We start from the raw sequence: 17,620 nt of genomic DNA on the forward strand, positions 1-17,620 counted from the left end.
AATGATAGACTTTAACTTTTAAAAGCACTTGACATTGTGCTATCCTTCACTGTTCTCCAGCCTACAATCCCCAAAAGGCAGGACACTTTGCACTCTGATGCAAGCTGACAGTGTACATTCCTGAGGATACAGTAGCATCCTCACTACATAGCAATGCTTATCTACATGCCTTTTCTTCAAGCCCTTCCCAAACTATTTCCATTGAGTTTTGTGGTCCTTTAATCCCTGTGCACACACCCTTACATTCACTTGACTGCATGGCCCTCCCAAGTTCATATTAATACATTCAACCAAGTTGTGAGTTATTTGAACATGGGGGTACTTGTTACCCTAGTAGGTGAACATTTTGTTGCCTCATGAGATTGCAAACAAATGGTTCCCACATAGAGAGATTCTAGAAAGATCTCTGGCAACTGCACTTAAGTCAAGAATGCTCTTCAAGCTCTGTGGTTTCACAGGTCAATTTAAATCTTCTATACAATATGGAAGCCAAGTAAAACAATGGAAGGTGTGTGAGACTATCTTGAATCAGAACAAACATTAGAGTTATGGTTTACAAAGAAAGTGGGTAGGAACTGGAGAGATTGATAAATGGTGAAGAACACTGGCTGCTCTTCCAGAGGACCTGGGTTTAAGTCTCAGAACACACATGATGGCTCACAACCATCTGTAACTCCAGTTCCAGAGGATCTGATGTACTTTCCTGACCTCCACAGTCACCAGGTAGGCATATGGTGCACATACATACTACATACATACATACAGGAAAACAGTCATACATATAGTTTTTTTAAAGATTTATAAGATAAAGACAGAAATCAGAAATATCAAGGGATTTAGACAACCTGATGAGGCGAGGCTGTGAAGCCCAACCCTGACACAGCTGACTATAAAGTGTACAGCCAGAGGATGCAAATGAAGTGCATTCTGGGAAGTCCTTAAGCAGCTCCCCACAGCAAGAGACTTCTTTTAGATGCAGGGCTGGGAAGGACAGTGGGGAGCAGAAGACACAGGGCAGGTCAGAATTTTATATTCATATTCTCTCTCTCTCTCTCTCTCTCTCTCTCTCTCTCTCTCTCTCTCTCTCTCTCTCTCTCTCTCTTTCTCTCCAACAAGGATGCCATGTCTTCAAAACCTACTTACAATTTTTAATGTCTAGGGATATACTATCTTAAAAATAAAGATTTAAAATATATAACCTAAGAAAAATGAGATAAGGTACATTTTAGAGAGTCCCTCTATGAATAAATACCACTCTAAAACATAAACACTATACTGACTCTCACAGGTAACACTGGATCCATTTAAACATTAAATCAGGATATGCGGCATACTCTTTCCAGCCTGAGACAGAGTCACAGCTCAGACTTCGAGTCTCTGGTGATGAGACTTCATCAATTCTTTTTGTTTTTTTTTAATTAGGTATTTTCCTCGTTTACATTTTCAATGCTATCCAAAAGTCCGCCATACCCACCCCCCCCATCCCCTACCTACCCACTCCCCCTTTTTGGCCCTGGCGTTCCCCTGTACTGGGGCATATACAGTTTGCAAGTCCAATGGGCCTCTCTTTGCAGTGATGGCCGACTAGGCCATCTTTTGATACATATGCAGCTAGAGTCAAGAGCTCCGGGATATTGGTTAGTTCATAATGTTGTTCCACCTATAGGGTTGCAGTTCCCTTTAGCTCCTTGGGTAATTTCTCCAGCTCTTCCATTGGGGGCCGTGTGACCCATCCAATAGCTGACTGTGATCATCCACTTCTGTGTTTGCTAGACCCTGGCATAGTCTCACAAGAGACAGCTATATCTGGATCCTTTCAATAAAATCTTGCTAGTGTATGCAATGGTGTCAGTGTTGACTTCATCAATTCTTATGACCTACTCTGCACTGCAATTCAAATAGCAGGACTGTGCAAGTTCGAGACCACACTGACTGCAACTCCCACTTATGCCGCAATCCCCACCACCCCACATCTTCATTTTTCCACGTTCTGAGAAGCTACATCTGTTTGGCTATATGTACACAACCACAACACTAGACCATCTCTACCGTTACTTTGGTAATCTACCTCCAGACTCCTTGCTTCATCCGTACACGATGTGGACATCTAAAAACGGAAAAAGCCTTAATCTGTCCATATATTTATCTACAAGACATCAAAATGAAAATATCCAGAGACTCGAGCATCTCAATTCTTGTCAAAATGTTTGTGGAGCAGAAAACACCAACTGCAGAGCTTATTTCTGTAACAACTTATCAACTGTAAACTGTATGTTTAAGAATTGATTTATTAAACCTGCTAGGCAGCCAAACAAATATTGACATGATGTATCATCACGATATGCTCTCAGTAACAGCTTTTACATTTCAAATGAGTTTTGCCAGAGAACCAGAGATTTATGCCCCAAACTGGCTCTCCATTTGTCTGTCAACCTTGTCTGTTATTTTGTATTCAACAACAAAATCGTAACTCTCTGCAAAAAAATCAGACAACGGGGCCACAAACCTTTTCAAATGACTGTTACATAAATGAATATTGTCACTGAAATGGAGAATGCAGACAATAACATTTTCAAGGCAAGTAGCTGGTAAGTGTGGGAACTATGGATACCCAAATCAAATACTGATGATGAAGCACAAATAGTTGCAATTTTCAAAGTTTTCATCTGTTTCTTTGCTTTACAAAGTAGTTGTTATCAGCAGTTAAATTTTGAAACCAAGTTTTGGCCATATTTATCTCAGTCACTGTTCTATTGCTGTGAACTGACACCATGACTAAACCAACTCTTAAAGGAGAAAGCATTTAATTAGGGGTTGCTTACAGTTTTAAAGGTTTGATCCATCATCATGGTGGGAAACATGGTGGTAAGCAGGCAGGCATGGTACTGTTGAGTAGCTGAGAGCTACATCCTGATCCACAGGCAGGAGAGTGAAAGGGTGAGAGCATGAGAAAGTGGAGAGAGAGATGAGAGAGACTAGGCCTGACCGCACAGCACAACCCTAATGACCACAGGGTCACACCTCCTTGTCCTTAAACAGTACCTGGTGACTAAGCATTTGACTCTCTGAGCCTATGGGGGCCATTCTTTATCAAACCATAATATTGGACTTATAAAACTCATAGTTTGAGACAAATAATCCTGTGTTTAATAACTGCTCTGCAAAAAGAGAGGTGACTAAGAAGTCCTAATTTGGCTTGGAAGCAGAGGTTTCCCATTCTCAGGACATGGGGTTCCCGGACTCACAGATGGGGAAGTGAAGGTAGGAACGTGTAAGACTAAGTATGCCACACCAGAGGGCTAAATGGCCTCTGATGCTAGGTACAGCTGCAGAATTAAACCATGACCATAGCAGTCATGGCTGCCCATGCACAAACACCAGTCCAGGAAGGCCTCTTGTACACATGGTAGATTCTGAGTGAGCGGAGCCTGTGTAGTAAAACTCCAGACAGGTACTGTCACTGTTCTTGTACTTTGTGTTTAGAGGCAGTCTTGCTGCACAGCCCAGGCTCCCCTTGATCTTGCAGCCCTACTGCCGGGATTATATATGTGTGCCCTAAGCCTCTGGACTCTATACCTTCCATCCGTACTACACGATGTATTCAAAGGGGTGTCATTTATTACTATACATTTCCAGCATGCTGAGGAACTTGTTTCACCTTTTAAATGTATAATTCAATACAAATTAGTACTTTGCAGAAAGTGGACACAAAGATTTCTCCAGATTATATGGAGCCTCGAAGGCAAAGCCTGGCTCAAAAGCCAAGGCACATTCTTACTAATCCTTCCAGTGAGTGAAAACCACTTAGCACCCATTCACCAAGTTATACTATTCTTCACACTTGAAGTTCAGCAGACATTTACCTTTTTTTTTTCCAAAATTTACATGTGTGTACATGTTGTCTGCAAGTGTGTGAACATGAGTGCAGCATTTACAGAGGCCAGAAGGGTAATGGGTCCCATGGAACTGCAGTTACAGATGGTTGTGAGCCACTATGTGGGTTTTGGGGACAAAACCTTGGTCTTCTGCAAGATCAGGAGGCACTCTTAACCACTGAGCCATCTGCACAGCCCTCGTTCAACAGATTGTAATGACAACTACACACAGAATTTTACCGAGCTTTATAAATAGCCTTGGGTACAGTAAGGACCTAGGATTGCTCCTTTACAGTATATTGATGCTTCCAATCTACAAATGTTTGCCCAAATGTCTCCAGGGCTAAGACATATAGTAGCTCAAATGTTCTTACATTTGTGTGTGTGTATAAATGTGTATGTCACAGTGTGAATGTGGAGGTCACTTCTCTCCTTCCACCATGCAGGTCCCAGGGACGGAACTCAGGTTTTTGTAAGGGAACACCTTTATTGGCTGCACCAACCGCTTTGGACTTATTTATATACATCTTCTTCAAATAGCATCCAAACCTAAGAATTAAAGCATCCAAAACCCACTGACTTGGGTTGTAAAGATAGAAGTGACCAAATGTCAGTATCTTTTATCTCTGTGCTCCATCAGATGACTCCAGAATCAAGCAGCATAAAGGAACGCCCAAGATTCCAGGGTACTTTGACCTTCACCTGTAATCCTGCTCTCAAGGGTGGAAAGGTTGTCATGGTGCTAACACCCAAGCAGCACATGCAGCCCCCAGACCTGCTTACAGAGGTCCTCATGCAGGAGCGAGAACCCGAGGAATGACTTCGGAAGTCAGTAGTTCTAATTTCCCAACTTCATTCTGGACACCACCCAGGGCTGAGACCACCAAAGGTTCTCCTCTTCTGTATAAAGGATTGACATTTAGAAATATACATTTATTTTTCATGACTTACCTTTTATCTCTGCATTTACAAAAATAGTATTAATAATCTGGCTCAATAGGTATGCTGGCTAGTATGTCTTATTGTAAAATAAAGGTAGCCATGATTTACAGTGTAACAAAATGTATTTTCCTAAGGTATTAATTATAGACATTTAAATTAAATACCATGCCTAAAACGTTCTCCACAAAGAACTTATAGATCATATTTATTTACTAACAAGTTATCTAGTTTTTGAGTAAAGTATTTTGAAGACTATGTATTTTCAAATGATTAGGTAAATCATTTCATATTGTAGAACTGTATAAACATTACTGACAAGAGAATTTTGTGCAAAGGCAGAATGGAAGAAATTTAATAGTAAGCAAAATTAGGTAGCAAATATTTTCAAATGTCTGGCTAACAGAAGCCTAATAGTATATGGAATAAGGTCTCTGGGCACTAGACAGAAACATAAAAACCCAGCAAACATGAGGTGTGTATTGCTACATAATTCTGAACCCCAGAATGTGCTCCACAAACCTGTGGACAATGACAATTCCTTCATCTATTAAGACAGCCCTTCAGATGCCAATCCCTAATTCTCTTACAAGTGCCCCATCTCCAAATCAAGTAAGGCCCTGTAATAGGGACTATGAGACACAAGATAAAAACTGTTCCTGAAGACATTATTTATGAATTCAGTAAATATTTATTGAGAACTCGTATCTCTAACTCTAAGGAGCATGTGACAGACCCCTTACCTCCAAAGAGCTAACCCACTAAAGCAGAGCTGCCTGGCTCTCACTCAGTCACTGTCAGCATTTAATTCATCCTGAAACATGTGCCAGACATGGACTTTCTGTGTAAAGGCAAATAGTCATGGTGGGAGGGGACTGGCTCACATCTGGGTGTCTGAGTAAGGTTAGAGGATGACTCTGGGGAGTTGGTAATCTCCTTCATTCTGAAGAAGAAGAGTACCGGGCACAGGGTGCCAGCCCTGAAATCTTATGTAAATCCTTGTAGATTGCTACGGTGAGTTTTGATGCCTGTGCATTGCTTTCTGACCCTGTGCCCAGTACTCTCCTCCCTTTCACACTTTCCCACCCCTGCTGCGGCTTCGTTCTCTGACCTCTGCCTTTGGACACTGCCAGCCTCCTGTTCCTCCTCACTTCCTCTGCTCTTCTGGGAAGGGCCTGGCTATCTTTGCATCCCTGGTTCCTTATCCACTGTGACTATATTAACAGCTTCTTTAAAGTTCCCTCTTCATTAAGGACACCCACCAATGCTTCAGATCATCTCTGCAACAATAATTTTGGATGCTGCTCAAAAATAGAATCCTCAAAAAGACTGGTTTAAGGATTTCTGTCCTAATGCTTTATTATTTATCAAGGAATTCATAATATACCTAAGGGTGCTTCTGTGGTACTGTCAGTTCCCACCATGACATACTGGATTCACAAGATCTCTACTATCGAAACTATTTGACGTACAATAGCAACTTATACTCATAATGGTTAGATCCTATAATTTAATGTTTGGCTTTGTATAAATTTAACTGTTCATTCAAATACCTATTAAGTTCATCACAAATTATATAATTTAAAAATCTAACTAGGAGATGCTGTCAAGTCAAATACCTCTATGATCAATTATCCTTTTAAATTTCAAAATTAAAAACTACATCCAATTCTGTGAATTTGAATTTCCAAATGCTCCTGAAAAGAGTTAGCACTCATCCTCCCATTTTGCTGTTTTTGTTTTAAAGCACAGTCCATTTGTCTCAGAGGTACTCTCTTCTCCCGGTGAGGCAGCAGTCACCACAGTGTGACCTGTGGTGTCGTACCCTCCACTCAAAGGCATTCTCTCTTTCCATGAAAAAAATGAACAGGAAGGGACAAGCGGCCGCTTTCCCTGTTCTGTTGATTCTTGGTGCTTTCATTGTATGGTGAATGCCTGATTTCAATTGTACAGCAACAACAAATACCAGTATTTATTCTGAAAGGCTGTGTGTTCCAACAAGCATATATTAGCAGCTTCCAACTCGGTCTCTAGGAATGATTCTCAGTTCTGAGCCGTGCTTCAGGAAAACATTCCCTACACAAACAAACAAAAACATGAAGTCAGGTGTCTAAAGAGGAAAAATAACACTGTCACCCAGCAGATGATGCAGTAAAGGCAGGGAGGATGTCCCGATTTCATCTCGGATGGTGGCCGTTCTAAGCTTTGCCTCCCACTTCTCTTCCACCCTCACAGATGAACGCATGTTTAAATGGTAAGGCACACCAGCCACTGACTGGCATGTTAGAAAACACCTTGAGTAACACTAATCAATGGTGCCACCACTAGGAAAACAGTCACTACAAGGGCAGAGGAGGCCACTGAGATGTTCTGATACTCGGGCTTGATCGCCTGATGATATTATAATCAAGCTCAATGATGCACACAACTCAGTTTAGAAAGCAACTTAAAGGACAGCATGTGAGAGTAAGCAAGAATTCAAATTAATATAAGCTAACAAAAACTTCTGGAATCAAAAAACAAAACCATCTACTCCCAGATCACACAGGATTAGTAATACAGTGCCTCACAATTTTCCACAAATAAAGCTTTCAATTTAAAGTATATACTCAAGATGACTGATGGGGTAACAAAAACCTGCAACTGTAAGTCACTCTTCGTTGGCTAGATTTGTGATTTTTTTTGTGGCCTATAATTTTTATAAATGAAAAATTTCCAAATACAATTGTTTAGAAGCCAAGTATTCTTCAAAAATAAGGCTACACTATATTAAATAGCATAGCTTCTAAGTATTACAGTTAGACTAGCAGTCCACCGAAGGCGTCTGGAGAGTTGCAGTCTTCCCACAGCTTAAGAGCACATTTACCAGGCTACCCCCAGCAGGCCAGGGCACCAGCATTTCATGATGAGTTATGTTCACACAGCTCCCCTATGAGAGCAGCCTTTGAGATGTCAGTGGCTGTAGCTGTTTAAAGGAATGGCAGCTAGCACTCTTTTTGGCACTTTCTGGATGCTAACCATGAAATCCAGACTTGAAGCAATTCACTATCTCAAAATCAGTACCTGGTAACACAGTCTCACCTTCAGACATTTTTATTATACACATTAATTAAACATTTTCAATTCCTAAACCACTATTAATCAGGTTTGCATTTCCTTATAGTGAAAACCATAGAACATTAGCATATATAGATGAAACCAATTATCAGCGAGACAAGGAGACTGCCACACAAGATTTATACAGCTGTGTCTTCTGAAAAGTTCTATCTAGTTGAAATGAATAAAATATTCAGTTTCGATGGGCACACAAGCAGACACTCACCAGCAGTCTGTGCAGGATTTATTCCTATTCCATCTGAAAAGTAAATTATAAATCATGTAGGTTACTTCTAAAGGAAAAACAGTTTAACAGTCAGAATACTGCAGCTATGGGCACAGGCAAAGGCGGAGCAACTTCATTAGCAGAACCCAGACAACAATCTCTTAGGTGAGTCACCTGTCTGATGACACCCCCCACGAGTACGTTTTCATAAGCGCCACAGAGGACAAAAGATACAGCAGAATTTTAGCAGAGCCACTGTATCTGGCCCGAATTCCAGACTGATAGCACCTACGCTCTGAAGCAGCCTTTTGTCACTGGCTGCTATCTGAGGTTTTGGAGGTTACTGTCCTGAAGGAGTCTCAGAACGTTTTCATAACTTAGGCCGGAGACATGCCTGGCAAACCAAGAAGTCTCCAATGACTGAGAACTGTTCAGGTGATGGGTCTCTTAAGACAATCCCTAAATCAGACAAGAAGTTTTGGTGTGTGAAAATTAACTTGCTAAAGGTGCCTTTTGTGGAATAACGAAAGAGCTTCTAGGAAGCCGTCAGCGCTCAGTTCTTCTTAGTCAGAGACATCTCCCCTGCGGCTGAGACGTCTGAGGATGCAGTGACCCCTCCATCAATTGCACACCAACAATAAGATCCTAGGTGCAATGACGCAACTCTCTATAGAAGACAGTGTGTTTAATCCCATTTTACCTGTGTAGTAAACAGTGTAATTTTTTGCATGAGAAACAAACACTATGTAGATATTTCTGCTTCGGGGTGGCAGACAATCTCCAAGATTAGAGAGGCCACAGGTCATTTTGTTCATGTTCTAGTGACACTTTGAATGTTTTAAACATTTCCATTAGAACATCTGTAACTTTCCAAGGAGTTGGCCACTCTTTAATGTGACAACACACAGAAGAAACAAGAAATCCAGAATACACTAGGGGACTGGGGATTCAACTCACGTCTCCAGTGCTTAAGGTTTAAGGTGACTCCTTACCATTAGTAATAATCGCACTTGTAGCTGCAGGAACTTTAAACTAAAAGGGAGAAAAGAAACAAAACGTGTCAATATACTCACAAGGAAACCTGGAAGACAGAGTAAGACTGCAGCCCCTACTACCACTCTATAAGTCTGTAATCCAACAGCCGGCGCAGAAGCGTCACCAGCAGAGGAGTAGGGTTACAGAGCACAGAGCACAGCGTTAGAGCCTGGGTTAGACGCAGCTTGGGTTTGCACACAGCACAGGGGCTGAGGAGGAAGAAATGAACTGAGGGATCTGCTTTATGCCATGCAGGTGACTAACACTGCCATGAAATCAGAAAGGATCCCAAATCACACTCTGCTGCCACTGGCCCAGATCGCCCTACACTTCCAAGTGCTGCGCCGTGAGACGCTTCATAAACAATTCTGATAATTCCAGGGAGGAAACTCTCATTTCTTAAAAACATGGTGGCACACACCTTTAATCCCAGCACTCGGGAGGCTGAGACAGGCGGATTTTTGAGTTCGAGGCCAGCCTGGGCTACAAAGTGAGTTCCAGGATAGCCGGGGCTATACAGAGAAACCCTATCTCGAAAAACCAAACAAACAAACAAAAAACCAGAAAATACCAACATGTTTTTAAAACATTTTTCAAAACAAATTTTTATCAAAAGTACACATACATACTTAGCCTACCCAATTCAAGTGGATATAATAATTAGCTCTTAGAAAAAAACCTGATGCATTCACTACCAAAAAAACTCTACACTTCTCATCTGCTGCGTTAAACAGACGTGTCAGCTTATTCAACTTGTTTTCTAACTAGAAGATAGATTAACTTTTCCTACGCTTGTGACATCTTTACCATGAGCCCAGTAATGAACCATAGGAAAATGAGGAGGGAGGGGAAGGGCGCAGCGCATGTAAATACACAAGAGACAAAAGCCAGAAACATGCTAACTGCATCCATAAGCTACTGTTAGAACCCACACTTACTTCTTCTGCTGCAAACTTTAGCACTGCTGTGAACGGCGTACTTTCAGGAACACTGAGACTGCAACAAGAAAAGAAGAATTTCACACAGTTCATTTCATTGCAGATAGGGAACATTTGTTTGGGGCTGTGAAGGGTGTCTGTTTTCAAGGCAGCATTTGTGCACTGACGTTGAAAAAACACTAGAAAAGCAGAGTCCAGGCAAGGAACCACAGCTCTGTGCAAAAACCAACACCCTGCAAGCAGAGCTCCACCTTCTCTTTCTTTTCATGTTTCCATGTGTTTAGGCTTATTGTATGTTATGTGTATATGTGCCTGCTTCTGTGTGTACACATGTGTAGAGGGGCTGATAGAAGCCAGAAGAGGGCATCAGATCCTTAGGAACTGGAGTCATTGCCAGTTGTGAGCTAGGAATGTGGGTGCTAGGAATTGAACCTGGGTCCTCTGCAAAAGTAGCTGTGCTCTTAACAAACCATCTCACCTGGCTGGTGAGATGGCTCAGCGGGTAAGAACACTGACTGCTCTTCCAAAGGTCTTGAGTTCAAATCCCAGCAACCACATGGTGGCTCACAACCATCTGTAATGAGATCTGACATCCTCTTCTAGTTTGTGAAGACAAATGTTATAGACTTCCATATAATAAACCACCAAGCCATGGCTCCACCCAGGTTGGTAAAAGTGCAGACCATGGGCAGACAGACACTTAGATGAACCCTCTCTCTCTCTTCTTAAAGACACTGTGTCTTTAAGACGCTAGCCTCCAACCCAGAGAATTAGCTTGCCTTTGCCTCACAAATGCTGGGATTATAGGTGTGCTAGTATGCCCAGGAGGAGATCTGTCAGCAAGGCCAACTTTTCTATAGCCTTGGTCTATTTTATTGCTTCTCGTCTAACGTTTTAAAATAAAAATGTTAAAGGCAGTGTTAATTAAGTACAAAAACCAGACACCTCTCTAGCAGAGAAAACGTTTCTATTTGTCAACACATAAAACATCGATGTCATATAACATTTGTAGGGCTAAGCCTGGATTTCTCTTCTCAGAAGCGCAGATGAATTTTTTGTGCTAGCATTTTTCCTTCCAAATGTTAATTAATAACCTAATCCTCAGTAGAACAAAGCAGGAAGACTGTAGAAAGGGGCTTTCCCAACAGTAGCTATGTGCTTTCTTGTAAAGGCATGGGAGATGTTTACGGGCATTCCATAAAAGTGAGAGGCGTCCCCTCTGATTTCTTTTGAATGGTGGGAAAAGGAGCTGTGGAAATTTTGAAATAAGACAAAAATACTTTCTGTGGATAGGAAAATGAGAAAATTTAGGGGAGCACAGTCGAGTGCCAGTTATGAGGGTTTCACATAAAACTCATCAGCACTATTGTAATTTCTTCAGGAACAGAGTTAAGTGCAGAGAACATAAATTTGGTTTTTCACCAAGCAAAATATTCCAAGCTATCAGAGAGGTGGCTATCAGATTCCTGGGAGTTAGCAAAGAAACGATCTTTAAAAAAAAAAAACAAAAAACAACAAAAAAAACCTAGACTACAGACTTTCGTCTGCACACGAAATGAGTGGGTATGGCACTAGGGAGGCAAAAGTGACAGAAAACTTTTAACTTTTATTGTTGAAGGCACACTGCGGTACATCATCCAGAGGAAGAGAATACAGCCATCTGAAGACAACCGTTTAGAATGAGCCCTTACGGGAGAGACGAGGGATACGTAGACCATTTTAGACATGGAAAGATAAGGGAACCACAGGCCACGAGGCTGAATGGATCACGGGTGGGAAACTTCAGAAAACGATGACAGCTGCTCTCAGCTCAGTTAGCTGGGCCTTGGTGCCACCAAACCCGTCATGAATGAAATCTATGGAAACCCTGGTCTGTCGCAGGTTAGCATAGGTCTTCCAGCTGCAGGAACTCAAAAGGGGTCAACTTAAAAATCATACTAAGATGGAGCTGGGTAACCTGTGTTAGCCATCAACTGAACTGCTGAAGCACAAGGAAGGGCCCAACAAGGACACAAGGTCCTACACCCCCATTTCCCAATCCCGCTAAGCACTTTTTATAAAGATCCAAGTGTGTGTGACTGGGAGTTCAGCACCTAGGCACCCAGTCGTTGTGTTTATACACAACAAAGCAAAAAAACTGAAGTTAAGAGTGTTCGGGTCGGACCTGTCAAAAGTCCAGACTTGGGAAGTCCTCCCTAACTTCCGGTAACAGCTGGTCCAGGTAAAGACCTTTAAATCAAGTAAACGGGTTCCATCCTCGTCCAACCTTCTTCCCGTTGCACCTGCCCACCCAGAGCGTTGCGAGGGGCCACTGGCTTTCAGCAGAAATGCCGCACCCTTCCTCCTGTCCCCCTCTGTCCCGCCAGGCCCGGCCAGCTCCAGCCCTGCCTGTCACTCACACTTTGTACGGCAGCCGCGGGTCCGACGTCAACGTGATTTTAAAGGACACCTTCGACCTGCCGGAGAGAACGAGAAGGCGTTACGGTCGGGACCGGCCACGGGGTTAAGGCCGGGACACAGGGACGGATACTTACATGGTGGAACCGCCTGACACACACCGCGCCCAGCCGCCCGCCGCGCTTCCTTGATGGCCGGCAGCGGGGGCCTTCGCGGCCCACGTCGCCCTCCAGCGCGGCTATCCACACAGCGCCTGAAAATTGTGTCGGAGCTCACAGGCTACAGAAGGCCGATAGCCCACAGTTAGACATTTCATTCTGAGTGTGTCTGTATCAAGTTGAAGTGTAAATGGTAGAGAGAGGATATGTTTCTACTTTTGGTAGTTCACTGACACATTTTTAGTCAGGCAATATAAGGGATGTCAAACAGAGCGGCCGCTAGGTCCCCACTGGCTGGTTACGGCGGAAGTAGGGACTGAGTCGAAGCCGGACGTGGCGGCGGAACTGGGGCCGGGACTCAAGGTCCGGGCGGATGAGGAAGCGTTGCGGAGTTGCTAAGCAACCTAGCAGCCGGCACAGATAGATACTAGAGAAGCTGGACTCAGTTGCTTTAACTAACAACGTTCTTTGATCTTTCTAGCATTTCTGATAATACGATTTCCATCCGTATTAACCTTATAGTTTTCTTCACATACTTCACACTTCACTACAGACTTTTTAATAATTTCAAAAGAAAGTTATCACGATAGAATTATGCTGAGATTCCTGTTAGGGCCCAGAAGAAAAAATTGTATCCTAGCACTAGCAGGTTTTGGAGGGAAAAAAAAATCATTACTATATCCCGTTGTTCTTGATGTGTCCAAATAGACTTTAACTCTAATGCAAGGTTGCCAATCAGGTACATTTGTTCAGCTGACCAATGAACCTTGTGTACAGCAGGCACTAAACTAAAGGCTGAGCTCACTGTGTACACCAGACATAACCAAAGGCTGTGATCCCAAGCAATCAGGCATAAGTCCTTTAGCATCTGTCAGTCGGTTGGATTTCTATCGTGAGAGGGGAAAGCTGTCTTTCATCTTTATCACAATGTAAACGCCAAGATAAGCATTCCATCTCACAATAACTATACCTTTAAAAAATATATACTGCAGTAAGTTGATGAAGCCAGAAATAGGCACTGAACCAAGAGGAGACCCAGTCAAACTTTAGAATGACAGGTGGATTCTTCATGAGAAATCCTGATAGATTAGAAGCTCCCTTAAGAACATTGGAACTACATCTCATCTTTCCTGTAATGTTTTCTATAATGGTCTATAATGTTTTCTCCCAAAGGTGAGAATTCTGGTGCTGACTGTAAGTAGCACTCCAATATTCTCCTGCTGTATGCCATGTAGTGAATCCAAGAGACATATACTGACTTGTAGATATGGATATCAAGGCCTGTATCTTCTAACAGCTAAAACTACATAGTTAATGTGTATGACTAAAGTCTTGTCTCTGAAGACAAAATTACCTGTCTACCCGTGCCATCTATTGAAATAACACAAAGTTAGAATACAAATTTTGGTTTGTTTCTAAGAATACACATATATTTTAAATAAAATTTGTATCTGCTCAAGTATGGAACTATGTGACACAACGCTGAAAAGGACACCATAAGTCTTGGATGGAAAGTCGTCCTGGCAGTCCAGAGCCAAGGAATACCACAAAGTCACACTACACAACACACTTCACCCGGGAGATTCATTGGGAGGGGAGAACCCAGGAGGGTGGCTGCCTCTGCTAGGATGAGAAACAGACAAGCAGCAGAAAACCCGGCAAAACATGGGGTTGGTATAGCGTTTCCTGAGGGGTGAGATGGGGACAGAGATTTCCGGGGTGGCCTGGGATTGGAGGAAATACATGGTCTGATCTTTGGGCGAGCTCAGGAATTGGTGGAGGGTTTTTGTTTGTTTGTTTGTTTGTTTTCCCTTGTAGTAGGGCTCCTAGCTATTCTTCCTCAGCGTTGGGATTGGCAGCTAAGCCCAGTAGGGAAGTGTAGGTGCCAGGCCTGCCCCATCTCTGGGGAAAGGGCTTAAGAAGAAGTCTGTGAGCATGGCAGGGACAGCCCTCCTGCCACTCAAGTGGGCATGAATAGTCAACAAACTTACTTTGTTCAGAGTTTCTGTTATATGTACACAACACAGTGACTACAAGATTCAACCCCAAATGGTATGCAACTTCAATAGTCAGATGCTAAGGCTACTCCAGAAATACCGTACTGCATCAAAATAAAATCGAAGGCTCCTAAGACACACCTGAGACTGGAATGTTACAGGCAACTTTAGAACAGATTTTGGGAGGGGCATATATGAGCTTCCTTCCAAGTGGCTCCACCTCTCCCCTAACCAAACCAAGCTGCTGATTTAAGTCCCCTAAGTTATGTATGTGTCAGTTGTTTCTTGTGCTATACCCCATGTTTGATAGTCTATAGTCTGGGCCTCAGTTTCTCGCTTGGTCTACTTGCCCTCTTTCCTCTTCTCTTTTCTTCTTCCTCTCTTGACTCTCCCCACCTCTTTCATGACCAGGCTCAGTCTAGACACATCCAGATGCCTCTAGCTGAACTCTCCCTTATATCTACAATAAACTCCTTGTCTTCAACAATACCTAGGTGTGGTCATGTCTTCATTTCCACTCAATTATCAAAAGATAGTGGGAAGCACCTATTTGTGGCTGTTTAGAATACTCTTTTCCATTTTAATTCCTCCACTGCCACCACATGTTTGTGTCCTCAAGAATGGCCATCTCTAGTGCCCTGAGAGTTTCCCCTTGGTTCTAGAAAGAACACTATAGAGTCATATACATTCAATGTTTTGTGTTTTAAAAAAGTTTATCAAGTCATTTTCAATTGGCAAATTTTATAACAAAAGGATCCTCTAATTTGCTGAAAATATTAAATCCTAAAGTATCTTTAATAACAAACATAAGCAGACTTTTAATAGCTACTTGGAAACCACAGTGTTTTAAGACACCAGGCAGCATAAATGGACTAATGTATTCTGGAAGACACCCAATTAGTGTCACAGAGAGCCATAAATGACTGCAGAACTAAAGTGTGTGGCCACACTATATCTCATTAAAGTACAATGAAATGCAGCAATCTTGTACTTCTAAAAGCATAGAAAATTATCCTTATTAAAAAAGAAGTAAGGACCAGTGGTGTAGCTGTCTTGGACATAGATATGAAGCATGAGGCTCTGGCTTCTGTGTGTGACCCCAGCACACACAACAAGAACAATGACAACAACATCAAACACGGAGGCGGGATGAAATTAAGTTCACATTGCTAAATAGAAGATAATAGTGTGTATATATATACACACACATACATATGTGCTATAGTGAAACCTTGGCCCCAGCTTTCATGATAAAGCTTCCATTAAAACAAACCAAAACAAAACAAGAACTACCAGAAAATGGGAAGTGACTAACAGCCATGACAGCCATGGCACCTAAAGCAGGGAACTCTTGGGATAGACGATCCCATCTGCAGGTCAGCTCTTCTGCTGTGTCAAAATGGTAAATACCCGTAGTGGTTAGTATGTTGCTCTTAACAGACTATCAGGAGGGTCCAATGTTCTCTGCATTGGGGATTTCTTAGTTTAAGAGGCCACAGCATCCTTTGAACTCCTTTATCGAAAGAGTCCTGGATCCTGACAATTCAAGAATGTTCTCATTCAAGTCAACTTTCTTGTCCAGAGTTTCTCAGCATATCTGAGGCTTTTAGGTCATTAATTCTTCATACTCTATGTTCTTTCCCCTCAATAATCCACTAAAACTCATTTGATTAGAATAATAACTCAAATCTCATCAAGACCTGTCCTTCTATCAGTTATGCAAATTACTTCACATAAGTAAGATCACAAAATACAGACTTTAACTGTGACTGGCCTTGGCTATAAGTTACAATTGTGAGACTCTTATGTTAGATTCACAACACCTGCCCTGACCACCAAGCACTCTACTGAGAATTTGTCTGAGCACAAAATAGTCTTCCAGGCACCAGGATCTCTTACTGAGAAAGATAGAACATCAAAAAGGATATTGTCGGCCACATGTCCTGCTCCCTACTCACTTCCCTGATTCTTGCCTAAGATTCAGGGAGACTGTTTGAAGGATTATGATGTTGACAAGCTTGGGGTTAAGATAGATTCCCTGGAAGGCAGATAAATAGGAGAAAGGGACCATGACTAGACAATAAAGATGGCAAATTTCCAAGATGGCTGGCTTCTTCCTCCCCTCCTGACCTGAAACGAAAGCAAGGCAGGTTAAAACAAAGGCCTTGTGGACTTTTTCTACCTTCAGGTCCCCTGCTGATGCACTGGATCAACAAATCCAAGGCCAGATCAAGACATTTTACACAATATTTGTGGGCCAATCAGCTGTCCTGTCTCTCCTCAAACTGACCAATCCTAAATTACAGGCCCTTTGGAGTCTTAAAACACCCTGTCCTTGCAATGAAACTAGATTTTGGCTTCCCAAATCTCCCCCTTGCTTTATGGAGGGATTTGTGTGTGTGTGTGTGTGTGTGTGTGTGTGTGTGTGTGTGTGTGTGTGTGTGTTTTGCATGCATGCGTTTCTTCACCCCCAATAAAGCCTTTCTTCAACTGCTGATTCTTGTCTACTCCTGTCCGTGGTGTTACGGGATTTTTCCAGTGCCACCTTTCATACTTAAAGGCTTTCCTGCTTTTTCATTCTTTAACTGGCAGAGTGAACACAAACCCTATCAAGAACCTTAGATGGTAACACTGTGTCACCATGCCAGAGAGAGTTATAAACAGGATTATGATGAGATTAAAGATGACCTTGTTCAGACTTGTGGACCAGCATAGAAAGGAATGTTTGCTGAGCCAGCCAGTTGTCCAAGACACTGCCTCACCTTGGGTAAACAATTTCAGGAAGGAGAGTCCCCACCACCCCCCTCCACCATCCGCCTCCCCTCCACCCATCCACCCATCCACTCATCCACCCCTCCACCCCCCAACCCCTAACCCCCACTGCATCTCCCACCTCCCCAGCTGCAACAATTTCTTTACTCCCAAGCTCTTCACTCTGCCTCTATACAGGGTCACAGCC

General features: G+C 42.6%; 1 protein-coding gene across 1 annotated transcript; it reads right to left on the reverse strand.

Moving 5' to 3' along the window:
• Positions 1-2,270: 2,270 nt before the first annotated feature.
• On the reverse strand, positions 2,271-12,702 carry Ufm1 (ubiquitin-fold modifier 1). Its single transcript, NM_026435.5, has 6 exons — positions 12,644-12,702; positions 12,509-12,565; positions 10,110-10,167; positions 9,129-9,168; positions 8,137-8,169; positions 2,271-6,890 (listed from the first exon to the last, which is right to left on the reverse strand). Coding segments are annotated over exons 1-6 (258 nt in total). The 5' UTR covers positions 12,646-12,702; the 3' UTR covers positions 2,271-6,822.
• Positions 12,703-17,620: the final 4,918 nt, after the last annotated feature.

The sequence above is a fragment of the Mus musculus genome, chromosome 3 (assembly GCF_000001635.26).
Source record: "Mus musculus strain C57BL/6J chromosome 3, GRCm38.p6 C57BL/6J".
NCBI classification, from domain to species: domain Eukaryota; kingdom Metazoa; phylum Chordata; class Mammalia; order Rodentia; family Muridae; genus Mus; species Mus musculus.